General features: G+C 43.1%; 1 protein-coding gene across 2 annotated transcripts in view; it reads right to left on the bottom strand.

The window, feature by feature from the left end:
- LOC108931435 (calcium-dependent secretion activator 2-like) overlaps window positions 1-20,792 on the bottom strand; it is an 86,807-nt gene that overhangs the window by 22,756 nt on the left and 43,259 nt on the right. For both annotated transcript variants that reach the window (XM_029246819.1, XM_029246815.1), the window contains exons 9-17: window positions 19,073-19,139; window positions 18,679-18,787; window positions 18,377-18,580; window positions 14,903-15,039; window positions 10,411-10,598; window positions 5,149-5,250; window positions 3,063-3,126; window positions 2,530-2,653; window positions 919-1,019 (exon numbers count right to left, since the gene is read on the bottom strand). In XM_029246819.1, the coding sequence (XP_029102652.1) occupies window positions 919-1,019; window positions 2,530-2,653; window positions 3,063-3,126; window positions 5,149-5,250; window positions 10,411-10,598; window positions 14,903-15,039; window positions 18,377-18,580; window positions 18,679-18,787; window positions 19,073-19,139 (1,096 nt within the window). The remainder of the gene's footprint in view (window positions 1-918; window positions 1,020-2,529; window positions 2,654-3,062; window positions 3,127-5,148; window positions 5,251-10,410; window positions 10,599-14,902; window positions 15,040-18,376; window positions 18,581-18,678; window positions 18,788-19,072; window positions 19,140-20,792) is intronic.

Genomic DNA, 20,792 nt, shown 5'->3' with positions numbered 1-20,792 from the left:
CGTACACAGCTGGGTAATTCTACTGGACCAATTTAGGGGAAGTACCTTATTCAAGGATGCAGCTGGAGGCGGGATTCAAACCTGTGACCTTCAGATCAGACAGCAGCAGGTCTATCCACTAAAGTATCAGCTGCTCCCAACTGGTGTAATGAGTAATGTGAGCTGGTCAGTGGAGGAGGCAGGATGGACAGCTCCCACTGACCTGCCCCACTCTAACAGAACAATGACAACCAGCTGCTACCAAATGAGGGGAATCAAAGGACTTACAAGCAGCTTGCCTGAGGGCTTCCTGTGGACAGTAATGGGAGGGTATATGTGGAAGTATTATCCCAACTATTTCCCCAAAAGACAGACTTCCTGCTGGGAATAAGTGCTGCAGTATTGTGTGACGATAATCTTTGATTAGCACCAACATATAATTATCATTCATTATTGAAAACCACTTGTCCAGTACAGGGCTGCAGTGTTCTGGCGCCTATCCTGGAAGCATAAGCATGGTACACCATAGACAGGATGCTACTGCATCTCAGGATAATTGCACATACTCATTTACTCAATCACTCACACACAGTGAGAACAATGCAGAGTCACCAGATCAGCTGAAACACGTATCTTTGGACTGTGGGAAGAAACAAGAGTACCAGAGGAAACCCACACAAACATGGCAGGAACATGTAGAGTTGAATTTGAGCCCACATCTGAACCCACAGCCCAAAGACCTGTTGTGCCACTATACTGCTTAAATATAACTATGTTCTTACTTTGTTATACTACAAGGACATCTTTAGGCACCTGCACACAGACACTTGACTCAATGAGCGATCAAACTTGACTGTAAAAGTTCCCCAAAGATGACCCTGTTGTTTCACACCACAAAGGAGGAATTTATAATCAGTGCTGGGCACCAATAAGACCCACCTCTGCATGATGCTCATCGTTCTGCTGCAGGACGTCGATGCACAGCTCCCCCAAGCGAACCACATCCTCCAGTTTTTTCTCTGGAGAAGCCTGGGGATCCACTGCAACGTTGTCACGGTAACACAAATAAGACTGACATCAGCACACCTACACCGGCCTGTGCTCTGCATTATGGCATCATGCACACATCATCAGACAAGGCAAGGAGGGAGACTGATGAGACCACCAGAAAAGCTATTAGGATTTATTCTTTGGGAGGTGACCTCATCACCAGCAGTCTGTTTTGTAGGCTGTTGAGGGGATCACTGAGGAAAGGATCACTGCTCTTGTTCCCTTGAGCAAACACACACACTGAATTGCTTCAGTAAAATATCTAGAGGTATTAATCAGCAAAAGCAAAGTTACTTCAGATACTCGCATCAGAGAACGATTATAAAGTTGGCAAAACTTTCCGATGAGGTATGTTATTATGCGAAGAGTTATAAACACGCAAAACAGTTTTGCAGAGTATGGCCTTCCCTTGGAATTTTCAAAGAATTTGACTTGAGGAGTTTCATTTAATTGCCCTAAATCAGCCTACGAGACATTTCTTTGCCTGTATGAGGAGCAGATTTAGAATTTGCACCTCCAGACAGCTGAGCAGAAAGGAGCAACCATGAGCTCAGTGATAATTTGTGTCGTGCTGCGTTCAGTTCTCACCCACATCATCCCTTGTTTTTTTAGTTTCACCTGTTATAATCTCAGTGATCATGGAACGTTTGGACTGTCCAAACCACATCCACTTGTCCACTGAGGGTCACTTCATGTACACTTGATTTCTTTTGTGTTTACTCTTCTGTTTTCACATTAAATCTTGAAAGAATACATAAACAGTGAGTATCATATGTGTGCGTTTTGTCCGTGTTTATTAAGCGTACGGTACATAAAAGGTACTAAAGCACTGAATGAGTGCAGGTAGACAGTCATACGTATTATAGAGTAATTGATGAGAGAAGCTGCACTATTACGTTGTGTTATGATAAGTAATGTTCACTACTGAAATAACTGTCCTTTTACCAGTATTTGGTGATATTTTAGCAGAAACTGATGTCAGTTTTGGGGCTCAGGAACGCATACAATTTATTTGAAAGATTAAAACTGATAGTAATTAAGTCTTCAACCCACGAGAATCCGACTTCCAAAGGGTATTTCACAAACGCATGACCTTTGTGAAGGAGAGAAGACTATTTAAGCACAGGGCAGAGCTGTATGGAAAGGATGATAAGGAAATGATACGGATGACAAAGGCATCCAAGGCCTACGCCCTGAGGAATCATCGGTACCGTACTTCAGAACTGAACAGAAGTTACAAACACCGGTGAGCACAGAAGCTAATTTCATTTTACAATTTACTTTGAGAGCTTGCAGAGGCAAAACAGGGAGCCGATGGTGGGGGGATGCCCAGGGGACAGATTAGCGCGGCAAATGTGTAAATCTCTCCTGCTGTGTACTGAATGATTTGTCGGTGGGCAGACGCTGCTTTAGATCAGGCAGATGGATCCTTACCCCCTCACATCAGTTCAGTGAAGCTTTTCAGGGTCTCTAAGAGACAATGGTGGTTCGAAGACCCACCTTCGATCTTGGCATACTCAGTAAGTTGGGAGTAATTGACGAGGGCTGCCTTCTCCAGGCACTTCTGCACCACCTTCCTCAGCTCTTCAGGCAGGACAGGCGTCGAAATGTCCTTCATCAATACCTGAGTTGGGTGCGGGGAGGGGACAGGATTATTGATCTGAGGCAGTACCCCTAACGGAGACAGTTTCACACTTAAACAGTGTGATCACTAAATCCCTTTTCAATAGAACATGGTTACCAGCATGACATCACTACTTACAAGCCTCAGGCAAAGCATGCTGTCAATCGCTGTACGCACAAAGGAACGATAACAAGCTTATCTGCCTTTCTTCAGTCTGCTCTTCTCAGTTTTAAACACTATTCAAGTCCCCCCCTTCACTTTAAATTCACAACAGGCAGGCTAAAAAGAGTAAAACAGAGTGTGTTCAAAGCAGCACGCTGAGAAAGGCAAAAGCCCTGTAGTGGATCCATGTTCTCTTCTTTGAATCCCTGCTAGAGCTTCCAATGAACTAACAGGAAGGGGAACATACCCTTTCCAGCAGGGAGAGTGTGGCTTTCAGGGCTCCGTCTGGTCTCCCAAATGGGAAGCAGTATCTGCGGACACAGGTACACCGCTCTGCATCAGTCAGCTGCCATGGAAAAGTCTGAGGATCTTGTGGTGATGAGAGAAACTTGTAGCCCAAAAGACGGCACTAGAAATCACAGCAGGGTATCGGCTGTTGCACCTTTGAGGGAGCTAATAATCAGAGCAGCTCCAAATTGCACAAATAGGTCACTTTTAATAAAAGCATCACTGATAAAACAAGATAATTTGTTCAAATACAGTGCATGAAATATCAATAAGCGGTCAATATTAATACAGTCTGCCTCATTAAGTATTTCAATGCAGAAATGAACAACAGGTAAAACAGCGTGGTAGCGGAGTCTCCAGTCTAAGCTCTAACTTCCAGAATCGGTGACTCTTAGCAATGGGAATGAATTCAGTGGTGGAGGGTACAATGGTACAGTGGGAAGTTCAGGGGCTGTGTGTTTGAATTAGGCTCATTTTGCACGGAGTTTGCATGTTCTTTCTGTAATCATGTGGGTTTCCTCTGGGTGCTCCTGTTTCCTCCCACAGCCCCAGGTTATGGGGTGTTGGGGTGTTTCACATGCATGCAGGTATGAGTGAAGGGCTATATAGCCAACTCAAAAGGCATGCTCAAACCCTTTGTCCATTGCTACAGGGGGATGGGGTGGCGGGTGGCAGTCGGGGCTTTAACAAATTACTTGAACAGCCTTAATCAGCTTTGCCGTGTTGCTGCTAATCCTTAGCGCAAATGAGGCACACACTGGAAAGCAAGAGGCAGCCCCATGCACTTCTCCATAATCCACACTTTGTCTACGCTCATTGTTTACTGCCATTAGGTTGCCCGTGTAGGGTGTGGGTAAACGATTCCTGCCGATTTTGGCCCCCAGTGAGCCCTTCCACTGCAAGTGGGGGCCTCTTGGGCACCAGTTGAAGGGTCCTCTACACCGGAGATGTGCAAAGAGGTGATGAGAATGGGCAACAGGGGAAAACCACATTGTCATATGTATATGTTACGCTAAAGCTTCTCAAAGAGCGTTACATTACAGAGAGGACCGGTCGTGAACCAAAGCTTACAGGTAGGGTATTTATAGTAGGAAGACTGCAAATCTACAAGTGCAGAGAAACAAGCATTAAACATTTAATAAAATAATAAAAAAAAAAAAACAGCCCTTAAGGAAGATTATACAGTTTGTTTGAGCCCTAAATATAGGAGAAATGTGTTTTATTGCACACCTTTTAATAACACCTTTTGTTTTACTACTTCTGTACACAGTTGAAATTACTTGTGCGAATAATGACATACATCGACTTCTCACGTTACACACACAGAAGTTAGGTTTGTGTCTTTGAAAATCTATTCCAGTTTATTTTCAACTGTGTTCTCTTCACTGTCATATTTTCTAAAACTTCAGTTGGTCAGGGAGTGAAGGCTGAATTTTCATATCTAAGAGTTTGCTGGCAACAAAACACACTCAGACAAAACAGAAACAGTGTGGGAGCACCTTCATTCAACTCACTTCCACAGTATTTACAGCTGGTGTCTGGGTTTCTTGAGTCTGGTGATCAATGATGACATGATGAACATTGCACATGTTTATAGGATGAGACAGTCAAAAATCAGCATTGAAAGAATTTGTTGAAGTTAAAATTAAAATAAATGAAAATACAAAGTTGTGAAAGTAGCTTCATAAAAAACACTGAAATGAAACATGTTATTTTATTATAGCTAAATAACATTTTACATAACCTCACAAATAAACAGAGGAATCTATTTTATTAATTTTGCAAATAATAAGGGAAGTTGTAAGTGGTAAGTGACAGCAGCAATATTCAGCTTTTTTTGATTTTGAGTTATTAGTAAACGAATTACGAATGCATTGTGTTACGAACTGATTTCCATCCCAGTTGTGCTCGTAAATTGAGGAGCCAGTGTATTTACGTACATAGACTGAATTTCCTCCCGGGGATCAAAAAAGTAGATATCTTATTGAAAATAAATTGAATATTTTCGAAAGGGTGCATGTGAGAGATTCAGCAAGATGGGTTACCTGAAATGCACGATCTGGTTTTCCAGCAGACTTACAAGTCTACTTCGAATGTCCTCAAACTGCTCCTGTTCTTCCTCTGTGACTGTTCCCATGCCATCTGGCCTTTGAAAAAATATGTACAGAAAAAAACAACACAGCCATCTGTTTATATATCTATTCATTGCTAGGTCTTCCATAGAAGCAGGTCAGAGGCAAGCAGTACGATAATCCAATGGCCTTCACATATTTCATATTCTGGTCTACTAAAAGTGCACTCCTTTGTATAGGCAACAGGAAATTCCATAACAAAAGAGGAAGATTATTTTTTGTTTTTAATTTTTTTTTTTTTTTTAAACTTTGTTTTTTTAAGCAGCTATTTTGTTACTATTCCATCTGAAATTGTTCAAGGTAACCCCAATACAATTTTTTCCCCCAACAAAAGCGGCTGTTCATGGGTTTGACGACTGAAACTGTGTGGAAAAAGACAGGATGAGTGGTGACCTCAGAGAAAAGAAATGTGAAAAGTGTATATACATGCTGCTGCAATTTAATTATTGCATTTAAATGTTTAAGGAAGCAATGAGAAGAACTTTTACAGAAACTTCTCAGCATATATGCAGCATATATTTCTACATCCGTTCTGCTGACAGAGTTTGAACGAAACCATATTAAATTAACGTAGACAATGAGCACTGTAACAAAACCACCATGCGGAACACAAGTGCAAATGGAGAGGAAATGACGAAGGAAGAGACCTCAGGCACACAACAACAAGGTGCCTTTGTCACCTAAACGCGAGGCCTTCTCTATGTCTCAGTCCGTTATTCCCGCCGCAGCTGCCTGCCTTTGGCACTGAACATGAATCCCACTTTCAAGCAGCACTTAAAACAGAGTCGCGTACTGGCGCTTCCTCGAACCAAAGGAAGCCAGTGAGAAAAACCCTATGCTTTTGAGTTAAAGCTCTGCTGATTCCCGAAGGACACAAACACGGGTTGCCAGTTCCCACAGGTTTTCTTCTGGTGTCCCAGTCCAAAAACTTATTTTCCATCTGAACTGTGTGTGTGAGACTGGCATCCTGTCCAGCGCATTCCCTGCTTCATGCCCTACGCTCCCAGGATAGACTCTGGACCACGAAAACCATGCACTAGGATGAGTGTTTCCTGATAATGAACGGTGGACGGATGATTCACACCTACAAAACAGGACACAAAGAAAAGACATGTTCACGTTTATTCTTTTAGCGGACACTTTTCGTCAATGCCACGTGCAATATATGTGCATCTGTAGCACTGCTTTACCATATAAACTAACTAAAGATTTTAGGTGGATTAATAAAGTATCCAGGCCACCTTGGACAGACGTGTCGGCTAAAAACAAGATAACAACTATCGAATTACTTTGAAGAAAACTGCTAAATGAATAAATATAAAGTGCCTTTTTCTGAAGCTACAAGGGATTCTTTCTGCATGACTGTCTTATGACAGCATCACTACTGAGCTGCAGCATCACAATGAAAATGCTGAGTGGTGAAATCCTGGTGAAAAGCAAAGATGGACAATGAGAGAACTGGCTGGACTGTAGGAGTTGGTGTGGGTGCTCATTGTACTCTGAATGAGCTCCAGTTCTTCTCCAAGGGACTCACGCAATGATTCTGACAAACTACTGCCGTATCTGTTAAAGGAGGGGCACCAGGTAACTGCTAAGGGTAGGAATTAGTGGCGTGGTGCTCTTGAACAAGCTCCACACTATGTACTACTATAGTAAAATGCCCAGGTGTATGAAAGGGAAAATACTGCACATAACTTTGGAGAGAAATGCCTGTTAAATGATCCCTTACATAGAGCCCCAGCACAATGGAAATCCGCAACTATAACTTATTAAGATTATATATATGAACACCTGCTTCTTTAGCACATTTTTGCACAGTGGAGTCATTTTCCTTCTACAATGGGAATTTTTGCATAACATCATCTTTGTTTGTATCAGACATTTGGGGACAGAGATGTACATTTGGTGTCTCTAACCGTAAAGGTTTCTGACAGACAGTGGTGTTAACTTGGCAACTGACTTTGCAGTGCCCTGGAAACAAAGACTACTACCATAAAAAAAATCTTAACATGGCCTTCAAATGAGGACCAGATGTAATTTGTTAGATACACTTCAACTTATGACATTTGAGTACACTTATTGACTTATGTCCTAAAAAAAAAAAGTCGAAAAGAACGTGCAAAAGGGCTTTTTTCTTTTGTTTCAGCCTTTGAAAAACTGTTTGTTACAAGACAGAAATTTAGAATTTCAACGCAGAAATTACAAAACTTGTCTGCGTTATCGTTGTCATGCCTGAAGATACATACTAATACTTTGGCATTCTAATGAATTTTAGGTGATATCCTTTATCTACTAACCATTTTTTCTTCTCAAAGGAAATAATGTCAATTTTGAAACCCCTCACAAAAGGAACTCACATGGTTACAACTCCATTATGTTGGGAGAGGGTGTACTGAACACACACAGAGGCAGGTATAACCTTGTTAAACATAGAACATTTAGCATATGTAGTGAGATCATTAAAAAATGGCAAAAGATGAATTGTTATAGCAGATTTTTGGGAGATGCCTACATATGCATGCATGCATGCACACGCACACATTCTTTCCATTTTGCTAGGCTGCACATATCAGATCTCATCAGGAAGTGATGAGAACCAGTGAAAACCAGCGGCTTTGTGATGTGAAACGAAGCGAGTGTGTCGGGTCCAGGCAAAGTCAATCCGCTCCAAACATGCTACAGATGGGTCGACAGGCACAGTAGAGACCCAGGTGACAGAGGGCTCTCTGTGTGTGTGAGAGAGAGAGAGAAAGAGAGAGTCCTCATCACTGCCTTCACACCTAGAATTATGGGCGTGTGTCATGTTCGCTTACCAAGCAGTTGATAGATGTGACGGAACAAGAGGGGGTCACTGAGGAGGGTCTCACATTTTCCAAATGATGAGGACTGAGGGGCAGAAGTAAGTGCTTCTGTCACCTCACACGCCACACATGATATACACCTGCGAAAAGCAGCCACGGGGAGTGACAGGTACAGCAGAGTGGAGCTGTCAAACATGTCCTTGATGTCACGTCAAGCTCTGCTCTATTTAGAGCATCATCAAAGCTGTCAGGTGGAAGCCTTGCCTGTCAGATCACCTGCAGCACCACAGAGCCATGACTGCACACTGGGGAGGGGGCACAAGGCGTAGGAGTGTGGTATGGAAAAGTGCCACTCAAAGCTACTGATCATCAAATATGTAAGAGGATTGACTGAGAGGACAGACTATACTGCAAGCTCCCTATGGTAAAACCACTTTCTGTTTGGTCCTTGAGCCATCATCACCCCAATTTCTCAGCCATCAGAGACCAAGATTTAGCAATGAGCAGGGCAGTGGCATTCAAGTGGTGGGAGCCTTTCAAAGACAGCCACATGATAGTGAGTGATCATATTCAGTGTTGATGTTCAGTGCAGGAGACCAAGTGCTGCTGTTAATGATCTGCCTACGGGCTGACAAAAGTCATCTGTCAAAAAAAATGCTGCTCTGTATGAAGGAAGATACTGTGAAAAGCAATCAGAAGGAACCCTCTGAATGATGCTGAACGACAGGTAGGGTGTCAAAGCTTTCCGGCAAACCCTCGTATGCCATGAGGTTATGTCCTCGCGGCCACTGCAGTGTCCTGCACAGTAAAACACAGTACAGGGCAACACGCTGAACACCTGCACAAACAAGAGAATCACCTGAATACTATCCCAGCTTGGCTTCAGTTGAGACCTAAATACATGTTTGAAGTCACCAAATGGCCAGGATATAATGCTGACAGATTCATTCTGAATGTACTGAATAGTACACGATCCGATATAATTTACTGGGCACAAAGAACTCACACTCATGCCATGGCTCAGAACAAGTGACATTTCCCAAAGGTGCCCCTCTCTCTCCCCCCCCGGGGTCCCCCTATCTTTCACTTCATTCCCAATAATGAACAGACACATTTCATCCAAGGAGCAGCTGGGGTCCAGTGGAAATAGGCCTCTCCATCCACATGTGCCCCCCAGTCCCGCACGCTCGCATTGCAAATTAATTATTCCAATGAGAGAGCCGACTGACAAAAAGCCAGTTAGAGCAATTTTCCACATTTATAGGTGGTGATTAGGCAGAGAGGGTAATCATTGCTTTTCCTAATTGTCTAAATTAGCTAACAAACAGCGGAAGCACAGAAATTTGCGTTTAACACACAGAAAGTCAAATGAGGGTATTTTGGATAAGTGGCAATATAACAAACTACTGATGATGTACATGGGAGTAAGAACAAAATATGTACGGTTAACAAATGAACAAAAACAAGCGTTGGCAGATGAACATAGTGTCCTTGTATCCTTGTCTAATTAAGTACACAGCCGTTTCAGTCACATTTCTGATTAATTGCTAGCCGGCACTGAAAAAAATAAACATGTATAACAAATATCACAAATGACTTTTGTCTATAGTGTCACGTTAGTGTGTTATCACTGAGATGGAGATCAAACAAAACCTTTCATTTTCCACACAGATGGAAATGTCACAATGCAAAACAGACCTTGGAAATATGTCAGGTTACTCTGGCAACAACATTACAAGATAATAATTGAGGAATAGTTAATGTTAATTGCTTTGCGTTGGAGCATCACCATCATCACAAACAGTAACTCCTGTCATTTTCTCTACGTGACATCTCTACGTGATAACTCTTGTGAACCTGGGATGCAGTGAACTCCTCTAAACCTCTGTTAGGACTTCAGTGGTCCACTGAACATCGATGATGTTCTTACCTGGTGTTTTCGCACAAATGTCACACACGTGCACGTGAAAATTAAACGTCCTGATTCTAACATGGATTTTATCTCTTCAGCAAGGTAAAGGAAACTGGCATATGTTCATTTTTGTTACATCTCACTACATCAAAACTCTGGGGGAAAAATATAAGTAAATCTGACCGAATGCTAACAATGTTAACCATTTCCTTTCCTCTCCACCTGAGATAAGGTGTAAAAAACTGTGCCTGTGCAAACTGAAATTACTACACTGGAACTTAAGTAATACGCCAATATCTAATCAGCATGCTTGCTTTCCTTTAAGCAGGGCTACCAAGAAGGAGTAACATCCCAGCACTGGGAATTGTCCTTGTTGCCAAGGAAACAGTGGACAGTTCTTGTTACCTGTTGCCATGAGCATGAGCAGCTCAGGAGTGGTAAAGACACGCATGCCAGGGATACCTGTTGCCGTGGATGTGAGAGGCGCAGAAGGCATAGCTATAGTGGAGAAGAGTGGGGTCGATGAGCGCGTTCCCCTCCGAATACTCCATCAGGTCCCTCAGGTAGCTCAGGTGGCGGTGGCAGCCGCGCACGCCGTACCGGGCACAGTACTCATCCAGGACAAAGACCTGGCCAGGGCTGAACCAGCCCTGCAGACCCATGGTGTTGGGGATGAGGTTTGAAGGAGGAGAAAAAACAACAGGTGGCAGACTGGTTAAGGAACCGGTTGCAGGGTTCAGTCTCAGAAGCATCCTTTGGCATAGTTTAAAAAAAAAAAAAAACTAAGCTGTGTATGTTGGCTCAGATAAGTGTCAATATAGCACTTAAATAACTCACAGTATATAAACACCCAAAAACTATCAGTTCTGTGGATTTAATGAGACATAAAACATTAATACAGTTCCAAACATTTGACTGATCATTTAAAAACTATTACTGTAATATAATATTACCAACAATTACAAAAAAAAGTTTCTGAATCCTTTGGAATTACCTGGGTTTCTGCTTTAATTCATTTTAATTAAATACTTCTTGTCAATATTTAACACATCACATGTACATTTATTCGTTCATCAGACGCTCTTCTCCAAAGCGAATAGAAAAAGTCCGTTACATCAACAGAAGGAGCGGTTTGGATAAGGACGCATAGAGAGTACAGTCAATTTTGTTACATACCACACTGTATATTACTGATTACACCAGAACCTGCACACAGCCTCAGGGCTTTTTTTTTTAAACAGATAATGTAGTACAAGTTTATTGATCACGCAAGAGATTATTGTAAATCAGTCGAAGATCAGATCATCATTTTATGAGCAATAATGAATAACGGAGAAATCGAGGTAATTCCTAAGGGCTCACAAACTTTTTCCTGAGAGCGTAAATGAAACAAAAACATGTATTTATAGTTGGAATTAAAGCGTTTATTCGGCATCAGTGCGTGTCTCAAAATGAGGGCGACTATTAGCTCAGCTTTCATCGCAACAACTTGTTGCTAAGAAAATATTAATCTGCACTAAGCAGTAAAACAAAGGTAGTGTAAGGTTAATTACTAACAATTAATTCGAATCCAGAAATAAGACAAAAACTGCAGATGGCGCGCAGCAATTTGAAATCTTGTCGCGGTCAATTAGCGCCGCACGAGCACCAAATTGGGCGCGAAACTCAGGAACTTAATTAAGACGCCTCTCAAAAGGGACGTTAGCGAATTAGCACGCGCGCGCCGCTCGCCCACGCAGCCGCGTGACACGGCATCCTGCGCGCGAGCTAACGCCGCAGTTGCGATAACGAGCTAACGCTAGGGCCGCTCTCCGCTACCCCGTCCGCTGTCTCCCTCCGTCTCCGACTAGGACCTATTAATATTGCACCGCGCGCTCTTCACAAGTGCCTCCTTTCGCAGAGCGCAATCCGACAAGATGTTCCACAGTGACAAACAGATGGCCCGAATGGTGCTGGCAGCGGCCGCGCCACGAAGGAGCCGAGCGCCTCGTTACCGCTAATGAACGAACGTCCCCGTCCGCGTGGACGCGGCTCCTTCCAGACCGGAGCACCGCTGTACCTGCGCTCTCTCGTGAGTGCGGCTGCGGCACAAAGGAGCTGTTGTTAAGTAATGTGAGGGAAAACGACTGACTTGACAAAGCTGCGAGGGAGCGGGAGACCTTGGCAAGCGCTCAACCCTTTCTTCTCCGCCTCGGGGTCTCTTCTTTGCGGAACCCTTGACTGACTGAGTGAGTGAGTGAGTGCTGGGCCTCGTTGTGCCGCGGCGCTGTAACGAAAACCTTTCTATCGACGGCTGTCGCCACCATTTCAGCATTTCGCGGCAGATGTCAAACAAAACATTATTTTTGCCCTCATTATTCTCACTGCCCCTTTCAAGTGTGCGCCACTATCGTGCACGAGTTTCTTTGGGACGAGAAAGAAAAAGACAGTCTTACTATTCCAACTTGTCCGTGGACGCCTTATTTATGAATAATAGGCTCTTAATTGTCACCCTATATAGGAAGTGACGGCAGAGATGTGTGTAACGAACGGATTGTGTGATTAACAGGCGGGAAGAGGATGGTGTGACAGTAATTACACTGTAGCGGAGCATGACTCTGCAGTCTAATGTTTCATTTAATGACAACACTTGTGTGAGTGGAGTGTGTCGGACGAGGGAAAAGCGAGAATCCTCCCCCATCCCTAATGTGACACTTCACCACACACGCAGGACTCGGTTGCCTCCGCAGTTCACCTGTAGCGAGTCCCAAACTAAAAAGCTAAGCCACGTTACGGGCTGATCCAGGGTATTGTATAGCAACTTAATTAGTAACAATGGCTTCTGACACTAAATTTTTAAAAATATTGTAACATGTTCGTTCTATATAATACGCTCAAGGCCCGAGATGGGCCCGTTGTTGGAGTTGTGACAATTTGACTTTCCGGGAAGTTTAGTCAAATAGCTTCGGCTTATGTGGCATTTCTTTGGATTTACGAGGAAAGAATTTGGACTTCGCACGCCTCCCTTGAGCCGAGTGGGCACCATAGCGATCGTGAGCTGCTCTCCTCGGTGATAGTTTGCGTAGTGTTTAATTCACCTTCAGCTCTCACGCCCCATCCGCCCTTGTTTTGTAGTTTCACCTGTTATCAGTGATCGGAGACGGTTTGGATTGTTCAACGATGTCCACCGAGTGTCACTTCATTTACTCCGTTTTCTTAGATTTTTCTTTACTGAAGAAAAAAAATACTGTGCGATCGAACGAGTGCCGGTAGATGGTCAACGGTCATGCAATACTGTAGAATAATTGAGGGAAATGACCATGTTATGTTATGATAACTGAAGTTTGCTAATAAAATAAATGTCCATTTCAATGGGATTTGGTAATATTTTAGCATAAATGTGTCAGTTCTGGGCCTCAGAAATGCATTCAATCTTTTTAAGATTGAAACTCATGATATGTCTAGTTTATGACAATTTACCTTAAAGGCTTTTTCAGGAACTAATTACCTTTATAAGCAAGCTTGTATGCATTTTTAAATACATAATTTGTAAGATGGTTTTTCTGACAACAGGAGAATATTTACAACAAATGCCCTTCACCGGATCAATGCACATAAAGCTATATGAATGTGTGAGGGAAAGAGGGGAAAAAAAAAAAAAAAGAGACTTTTCTACAAGAAAATAACGGATGTTAAATAAGACCTGGCAGAGAGACAGAGGGACAGGTGTAATGTCCTCTGTCCACTTGCTAGACTACCATGTCTTTCGCTCCGAGCAAATTCTCATCTGAGATGAGACCCTTTCCCAGCACTTCTGTGGTATACAACAGTGGTCTCCTGGGATAGCGCTCCTATCTGGGAAGTACTGATGGAAACCATTTATCCCCAAGCGACATGTGAAAGCGACAACAGCCTGAGAGTCGCCCTCACTCCACAGCGGCCATCTCGCACCCTCTTCTCTCCACAGTCCTCTGGGAACTGAAGGAATGTGCTTTCCCTCCAATTAACTTCACCAATTAAAGTGTATTTTACTGGCATGACCACAGCAATGTGCAGTAGAGCCACCGCAGTGTTTTACGACATTACACTAATACAGTATTACCTTAATAATAAGCATGAAAAAAGATCATTCTTTGCGTTGTGTATCTTTTCCAGTAGATTAACAAAGAGTAACAGAACTGTATAAATGTCACAGATGACACTTTGTGCACTTAACCTCACCATTGTGCTTGTTTTACTCAATCTTGACAAAATATCAAGTTCAAGTTGTTTTTGTCATTTGTCAAATATCCTTTAATGTGCTCAGTTGGCCACTAACAAACTAAAGCCAGGGGTATTTAACCTTGTTTGTGCAAAGGTGACAATCATTACTGTGAAAATGTAAAATCATAGCAAGTGATGTACTGAATGTTAAGGGATGGCAAAGTGTCCCCACTTACATTTTGTGACACATTACATCATAAGTTTGCATTTATGCATTGTAAAATGCCATGTTTTGCAACACAGAAAAACAAACATACATACCAGTCTGGGGTTAAACTTACTTATACATTCTAAAATTTGTAATACCACAAAAAAAAAAAAAAAAACCTACTGTTATATAAACTAGAAACACAAATGAAAAATTCATCACCTGAGGCTGTAATAAAATATTTTGACACTTTCCTGAAATGTGTGATTATAAATTTTTGAAGCCACTCCACAAAATCAACACGTTGGGATCAAAATGACCCTCTTTAGATATTGGATTAAACCTATAAACTAGAAAATTAAAAAAAAATTTTTTCAGGTGCAGCATGTGCTTGAGTGTGTGTCTATAGCTGTTTTAGCATGTGATTCAATAGAAGTTACAGTACTTATGGTAGGCACAGGCAATGTTCCTGGGTGAAACCTCGGGCCACATGTTGGACACCTCGGTAGCCCAGACACATGGTAACGTTGCACGGCAGGGGGTCTCTGTGGACTCACAACTTACCAGGCAGGAGAAGGAATCGTTCATGCGGTGTTGCAGTGTCAGTCTCTGCAGCATGGAGAAGAGCACGGCATGGTCAAAGCGGCACGGCACTGCCGAAATGAGCTCCTCCACACCCTGCCGTTGCGTTCGCTCAAGACCTTGCAGCAAGATGAGGCGAGAAAACAGAATCAGGAGTTTTTCCAAAGCATGTCCATAACATCTCCCTGAAACTGGTTCTTTGTGTAAAACACAGAATCACACACCTCAAAAACATTGAATGATTATGGAGAACTACTAATGACATGTTTCTGGTTATAATTTTGGCCATATGAGCACCAGTGTATGTAGCACTTTTAATGTTGGCTATAAAAGCTTTACAAGTTACTAACATACGGGAGAATCCTACTATTGATCTAATGACAGGTAACTAACATTTTTACATAAACAACTTTACAATAATTTACATTTAATTTAATTGATATTCATTCATTTATCTGATGCTTTTCTCCAAAAAACAGACAGTTTTAAGATACTTACAATTATTTACCCATTTATACACCTGGGTAATGTTACTGGAGCGATTGAAGGCATTTACCTTGCTGAAGAGTACTACAGCTGGAGGTGGAAATCAAACCTGTCACCTACCCGCTATCCCCAAAATGTAGCTGTTTTATCATATAATTCATCTTAGGCACAGGCAATGTTCACGTAATGTTTACCGATTCATACCACAGTATTCTCACCCTAACCCTGAGTTCTAGATACGATAGTACCTAAGATGTTCACTCATCACGTGTTTTGAGTTCTGTGAAAGATTAATGCATCCATCCCCTTGCCCCTCCATCCAATCTCTCTCTGTCGCACTCACTCACACACAAAGGACAATTTGGATTCCACAGTTGACCTGGGGTACATTTCTGCACTGCGGGAGGAAACCCACATGAACACAAAGAGATCATGACCCCAGTTCCACATAGCCTGAGCCCAAACATTTGAAACCACAACCCAGGAGCCGTGAGGCACCAGTAATACCCGCTGTGCCACCCATAGGATAACTGAAGCCTGACAAAGGGAGAGAGCTTGTAGGAGGCGTGTTTCGCACTAGATCCTAAAACCACAAGACAGACAGAGCCAGAAACAATATGGCATCTGACAGCTGCGACTTCCTATTATTGTGGGCTGAAAATGGAGAGATCTGAGAAATCAGAGACATTCCTGCTGTAACTCATATTACAAAGTCCTCATGCTTGAAGAAACACACACACACACACACACACACACACACACACACACACACACACACGAAACATACCATCTGTATCAGCAGTGCACTCTGAACTAAGCTGTGCAAGCAGGGTGTTCAGTCTGATGCAGACAAAGACTGGTACGTTTACTGTGGGCTGCAGGCAAGGGACACATATTTGGGGGAAAGATACTGTAATTTCCCTTTTAACACTTTTCTCGAAAGCAGCTTACATTGTTAAATTACACTGATTTACCCATTTACACAGCTGGGAAATTCTTACTGTATCAGTTCATGCAAAGTACGTTGATCAAGGGTCTACAGCAGGAAGTGGGGTTCAAACCTGGTCCTTCAGGTGCACGGTGGTAGCTCTAAACGCTATGCCCCCTGCTGACCTCTAGACACAGGCAGCAGAGTTACAAATATTAGTTCAGGAAGAGTTTGTTGAATACTGATTTCTTCATAAAAACCCATAATAATTACCGCAACGTTACTGCACACTTAAATTGTAACAATATAGACCTGTATTCGGTAACACCCCAGGACGTTCTGCCCTTGCTCCGTGTGTTTGCGCGCATACATAGCAATGTTTCTCGGTGCACTGTCCCCGTCTCTGTGCTGTGACCCTGTGCTGATCTACTAATCAATAAAAAAAAAAAACTGTACAATTATCAAAAGGATTTTTGAGAAGCAGGGGGCGCGGCGGGTTTGACCGGGTCCCGCTCTCTGGTGGGTCTGGAGTTCGAATCCCGTTTGGGGTGCCTTGTGACCGATTGGCATCCCGTCCTGGGTGTGTCCCCTCCCCCTCCCGCCTTGCGCCCTGTGCTGCCAGGTTAGGCTCCGGTTCACTGCAACCCCACCTGGGACAGGCGGTTTCAGACTCTGTGTGTGTGTGTGTGTGTGTTTGTGTTTCTGAGAAGTGTCAATATTTAAAGTCTATTAGACAAATGAGGAAACGGAACATCAATCTGGAGTGAGGGGGGAGGTGTCATCTTCACATGTCCAGTCACATTCAGGAATCGCACTGATCCATCAGAGGACCTGTGAGAGACAGATGAGTGCAGGACTTTATCTTCACTGCCGCCACACCCGTGTGACAGGACGTGGTGAGAAGAGGCCGTCCACGGTATGGCGCACGTACGGGTGGGTTTGGTGAGCAGCTGCTTCAACAGGCATCGCGCCAACCAAGACGGATGGGTGCAGACAGGACCCACGAGCCTCTGTGGTGTACAAGACGGTGCCACATTATACACCGTCAACTCACAAGATGGAAGGATTAATTTCTTTTCAACATCGAAATAATCACTTGGTTATTTTTTAAAAAGGTTGGATTTTTTCCCTTTTTCGTTTTTACAACATGTGCCCTTAATTCCCGAAGCTGGACATACTGAGGTAATAATACATGATAATAAAAATGGATTTATTTCATGCAATTTACTAGTTTAAATACTTCAGCTGAAAGTGCTCTTTGTCCCACTTCTCTCACTTCTAGTGGTTAGAACCCTTTGGAGATGCGAGGTTTGATTCCCACTTCCCGCTGTAGTACGCTTTCTCAAGGTATTTACCCTGAACTGACACAGTAAAAATGATCCAATTGTAACAATGGGTAATCTATTACAAGTTACAAATTGCATGTTAATGTAACAAATTATGTAGTGCTACGTCGCTTTGGATGAAAATTTGAGCTAAACAAATACATTTAAGGTGTGAAATATATGTGAACACGACATCAGCAGAAACACAGGCCCTACAAAAAGGACCAGGACAAGTGGACATGTAGAGTGAGATTGTCTCCAGGCTGTCAGCGCTGCACCCAACGCTTACCTTAAACGCACTTCAATTTTATAGCCTTTTCCCATGAGAGCAAAGTTCTGTGAATGGAGCCTGTATGGGGTTCAGAAACGAATGAACGAAGAAACAAACGACTGCAGACTGAACAGAAGGTTCAAACAATGGTAAATAACGTGATCATGTTCACTCTCTTCTTCTGCCTTCAGAGAAAAGAGCAGAAGAAAGTGCAGAAAAGGCTGTGTGCGATCATGTGTTTGTGCATTTCTGTGTGTGTGTGTGTGTGTGTGTGTGTGTTATACTGCCAAAGCAAACACATGCACACATTCACATGTGACAGTTAGCCCTTAACCTCGACTGCACTACTTTGACCCAGCTAAACCTGACTGACACATCCACAAGGCAACAAAAACACACATCTAAGATCACGAGGACACACAAACACACACACTCTTAATACCCACTGAGAAGTGAGGCTGGGGAGTCATTCTGGAGGTGTCCTGTTTGGCAGTTCTGCTTCTGGGAGGGCGGTACCGGTTTGTAGGACTGCCCCGTGGCCCGGTACATGGCCTGGACCCAGAGATTACGGTCCTGCTCACTGTCGCTGGCGAACACGACCAGGTCACCCTCCCTCACAGCACTGAAGAACATACGCCCACCCTGGAGGCCTGAGAGAAGGAGGAGAGGGAGGCACAGCACACTGAACATGGACAATCTCCCAGACCCCAGTGACCTGTGACTGATGGGGGCTACAGGTGTGCAGTACCTGGCTGAGGGTCCGAGAAGTCCACTGTGTAGCCCTCCAGCTGCAGCAGCTCATGGGGCTCAGCCTTCTTCTCACGGTAGCTGCACATGGCGAAGGTGTACTGGCTCACCTGCACACACAACAGCACACAGAAGCAGCGTGCATGTACAGCACACAAACACCATGTTACATTTCATTCACTGATTCATTCATTGGTTTTTAAATGTATCTTTTTTTAAATCTTGGTTGTACGAAATTACCAGGGTATTGGTTGACATGTGGATCAGAAACATATTAATTGACTTGGGTTTTTGCTGTACTTCCACATGTAAAACATGTTTTTCTACAGTTTACATGAAAAAGATACAGGTCTAATCACATCTGAAATAAAATATTTAAATAAAATGTACTTCACCTGGACAAGTATGAAATATCGCCTTTTCCATCGCTTCCACACACGTTGTCCCAGAGCATAAAGGTGCCTTCCATTAAAAAAAAAACCAAACACAGATACAAGTCAATATGAGAATATGGCTTCATACATTTCACAGAAAAACAGGCTGTGTTAGATTCACAGAACCCAAGCAGTGCTCAGAATGTTTCAATATATTTATTTAAATGATACATTTAAGAACCAAATACTCCAAATTATTTTCAAAAGTAATAAAACAATAGTGACAACGATCAAGTTTTCTTTAACAAGAACAATCCAATCAGTAAAATAAGGGTGATACTGAAAGCAATAAATTCGCTGCCGAAATGATGTCTTCATGTGGAAGAAAACTGAGCTGGAATAATTCTCTGGTGTCACTGTGTCACTACAGATTAATTAGGTTTAAAAAATAAAAAAAAAAAAAACACCTGAAAACTTTTCAATGTGCCAGAATCTTGGAAACCAGGAGCAAAGTGGGACACCTCTCTCTCTCTCTCTTTTTCTCTCTCCCTCTCTCTCTCACACACACACACACACACACACACACACACACACACACACACAAACAAACACACAAACAAACAAACAAACAAACGGTGTGTGAAGGTCTCAGTTATTAAACGCTGTCATCACACCCACATCTTGAGGGTCTGGGAATGAAGTGTAAAGGACTTGTCACACATACAGTTACAAGACAATAATATGGCATCATTAACTAAATTTCTGTGAACCTGTTACTATAATTTGTCCTTTTGTAAAGATAAAAAAAATCATGCAAAACAAGGAATACAATTAAATATTACAATACAACAGTTAAACATTTCGCATATTTTTTATGTGATAAGACTATTTTCTGACATTAGAAAATGGCCACAATTTAGAAAGTTTGGATTTTTTTTTTTAAAAAATTAAACTGCAAACACAAACCCCCAGTAATTAAATTTGTACCTAGATCCACTGGACAGCTTGTTCCTTTGAACCCCCCCATGGTGAAAGGAAGCAAACGGAAGCACTCCTGCGTCCCATAATCAATGGTCCTTTTCTCGAAAAATCAAGCAATAAGGAATGTGTGTGTGGGAAGGTGTTACGCCACTGGGAAGAAATCAATACGCGCTAAGACGCTTTGCGGGGGGCGAGAGGGCTGTATGAAGGAAAATCTCTGACTCGAGGCTGAAAGAGCCACGAATGGAGGCGGCGCAATCTGGCATCTCCCGCCCGAGCTCAGTTAACATGTCGCTCAAGTAATCAGACACTTGAGGAAATCATTTCTGGTTGCTGCTCATAACAGCTTTCAGGGCCTCATGATCCCATTTAGTCGACGGCGACGGAGGCGCAACTCGGCAGGGCGTCGCACCGCTGCACTTCCGAGGCTGTTCACGGAGGCCCCTGCAGTCACCTGCCGCTCCTGCAGAGGTACGAAGACCGACCAGGACTTTACTGCTACGAATACCACAGTGAGGCGACTGACAGTGAGGTGTGTACCCTACCCAGTGTGTACTGGGGGAGGGGGTCAATAAGAAATGATACAAATAAATGCTGGCCTCCTTTGGACCTGGATTCGGATGGGTGTAAAGGAGCTTTAGTCATTTCGTACTTCGCTTCGTCACCGAGCGAAAGACGGGACGAGACAAGGAGAGCGAATGCAGACGATTTTGGCCCCGACGCTGAGGGCCTCCTGGTCCTTCTACTTCTGCCGGGCTCC

This window comes from Scleropages formosus, chromosome 2 (assembly GCF_900964775.1).
Source record: "Scleropages formosus chromosome 2, fSclFor1.1, whole genome shotgun sequence".
Classification (NCBI taxonomy): Eukaryota; Metazoa; Chordata; class Actinopteri; order Osteoglossiformes; family Osteoglossidae; genus Scleropages; species Scleropages formosus.
The sequence above is the reverse complement of the archived record's forward strand: the minus strand, read 5'-3'. Positions and strand labels throughout refer to the sequence as shown.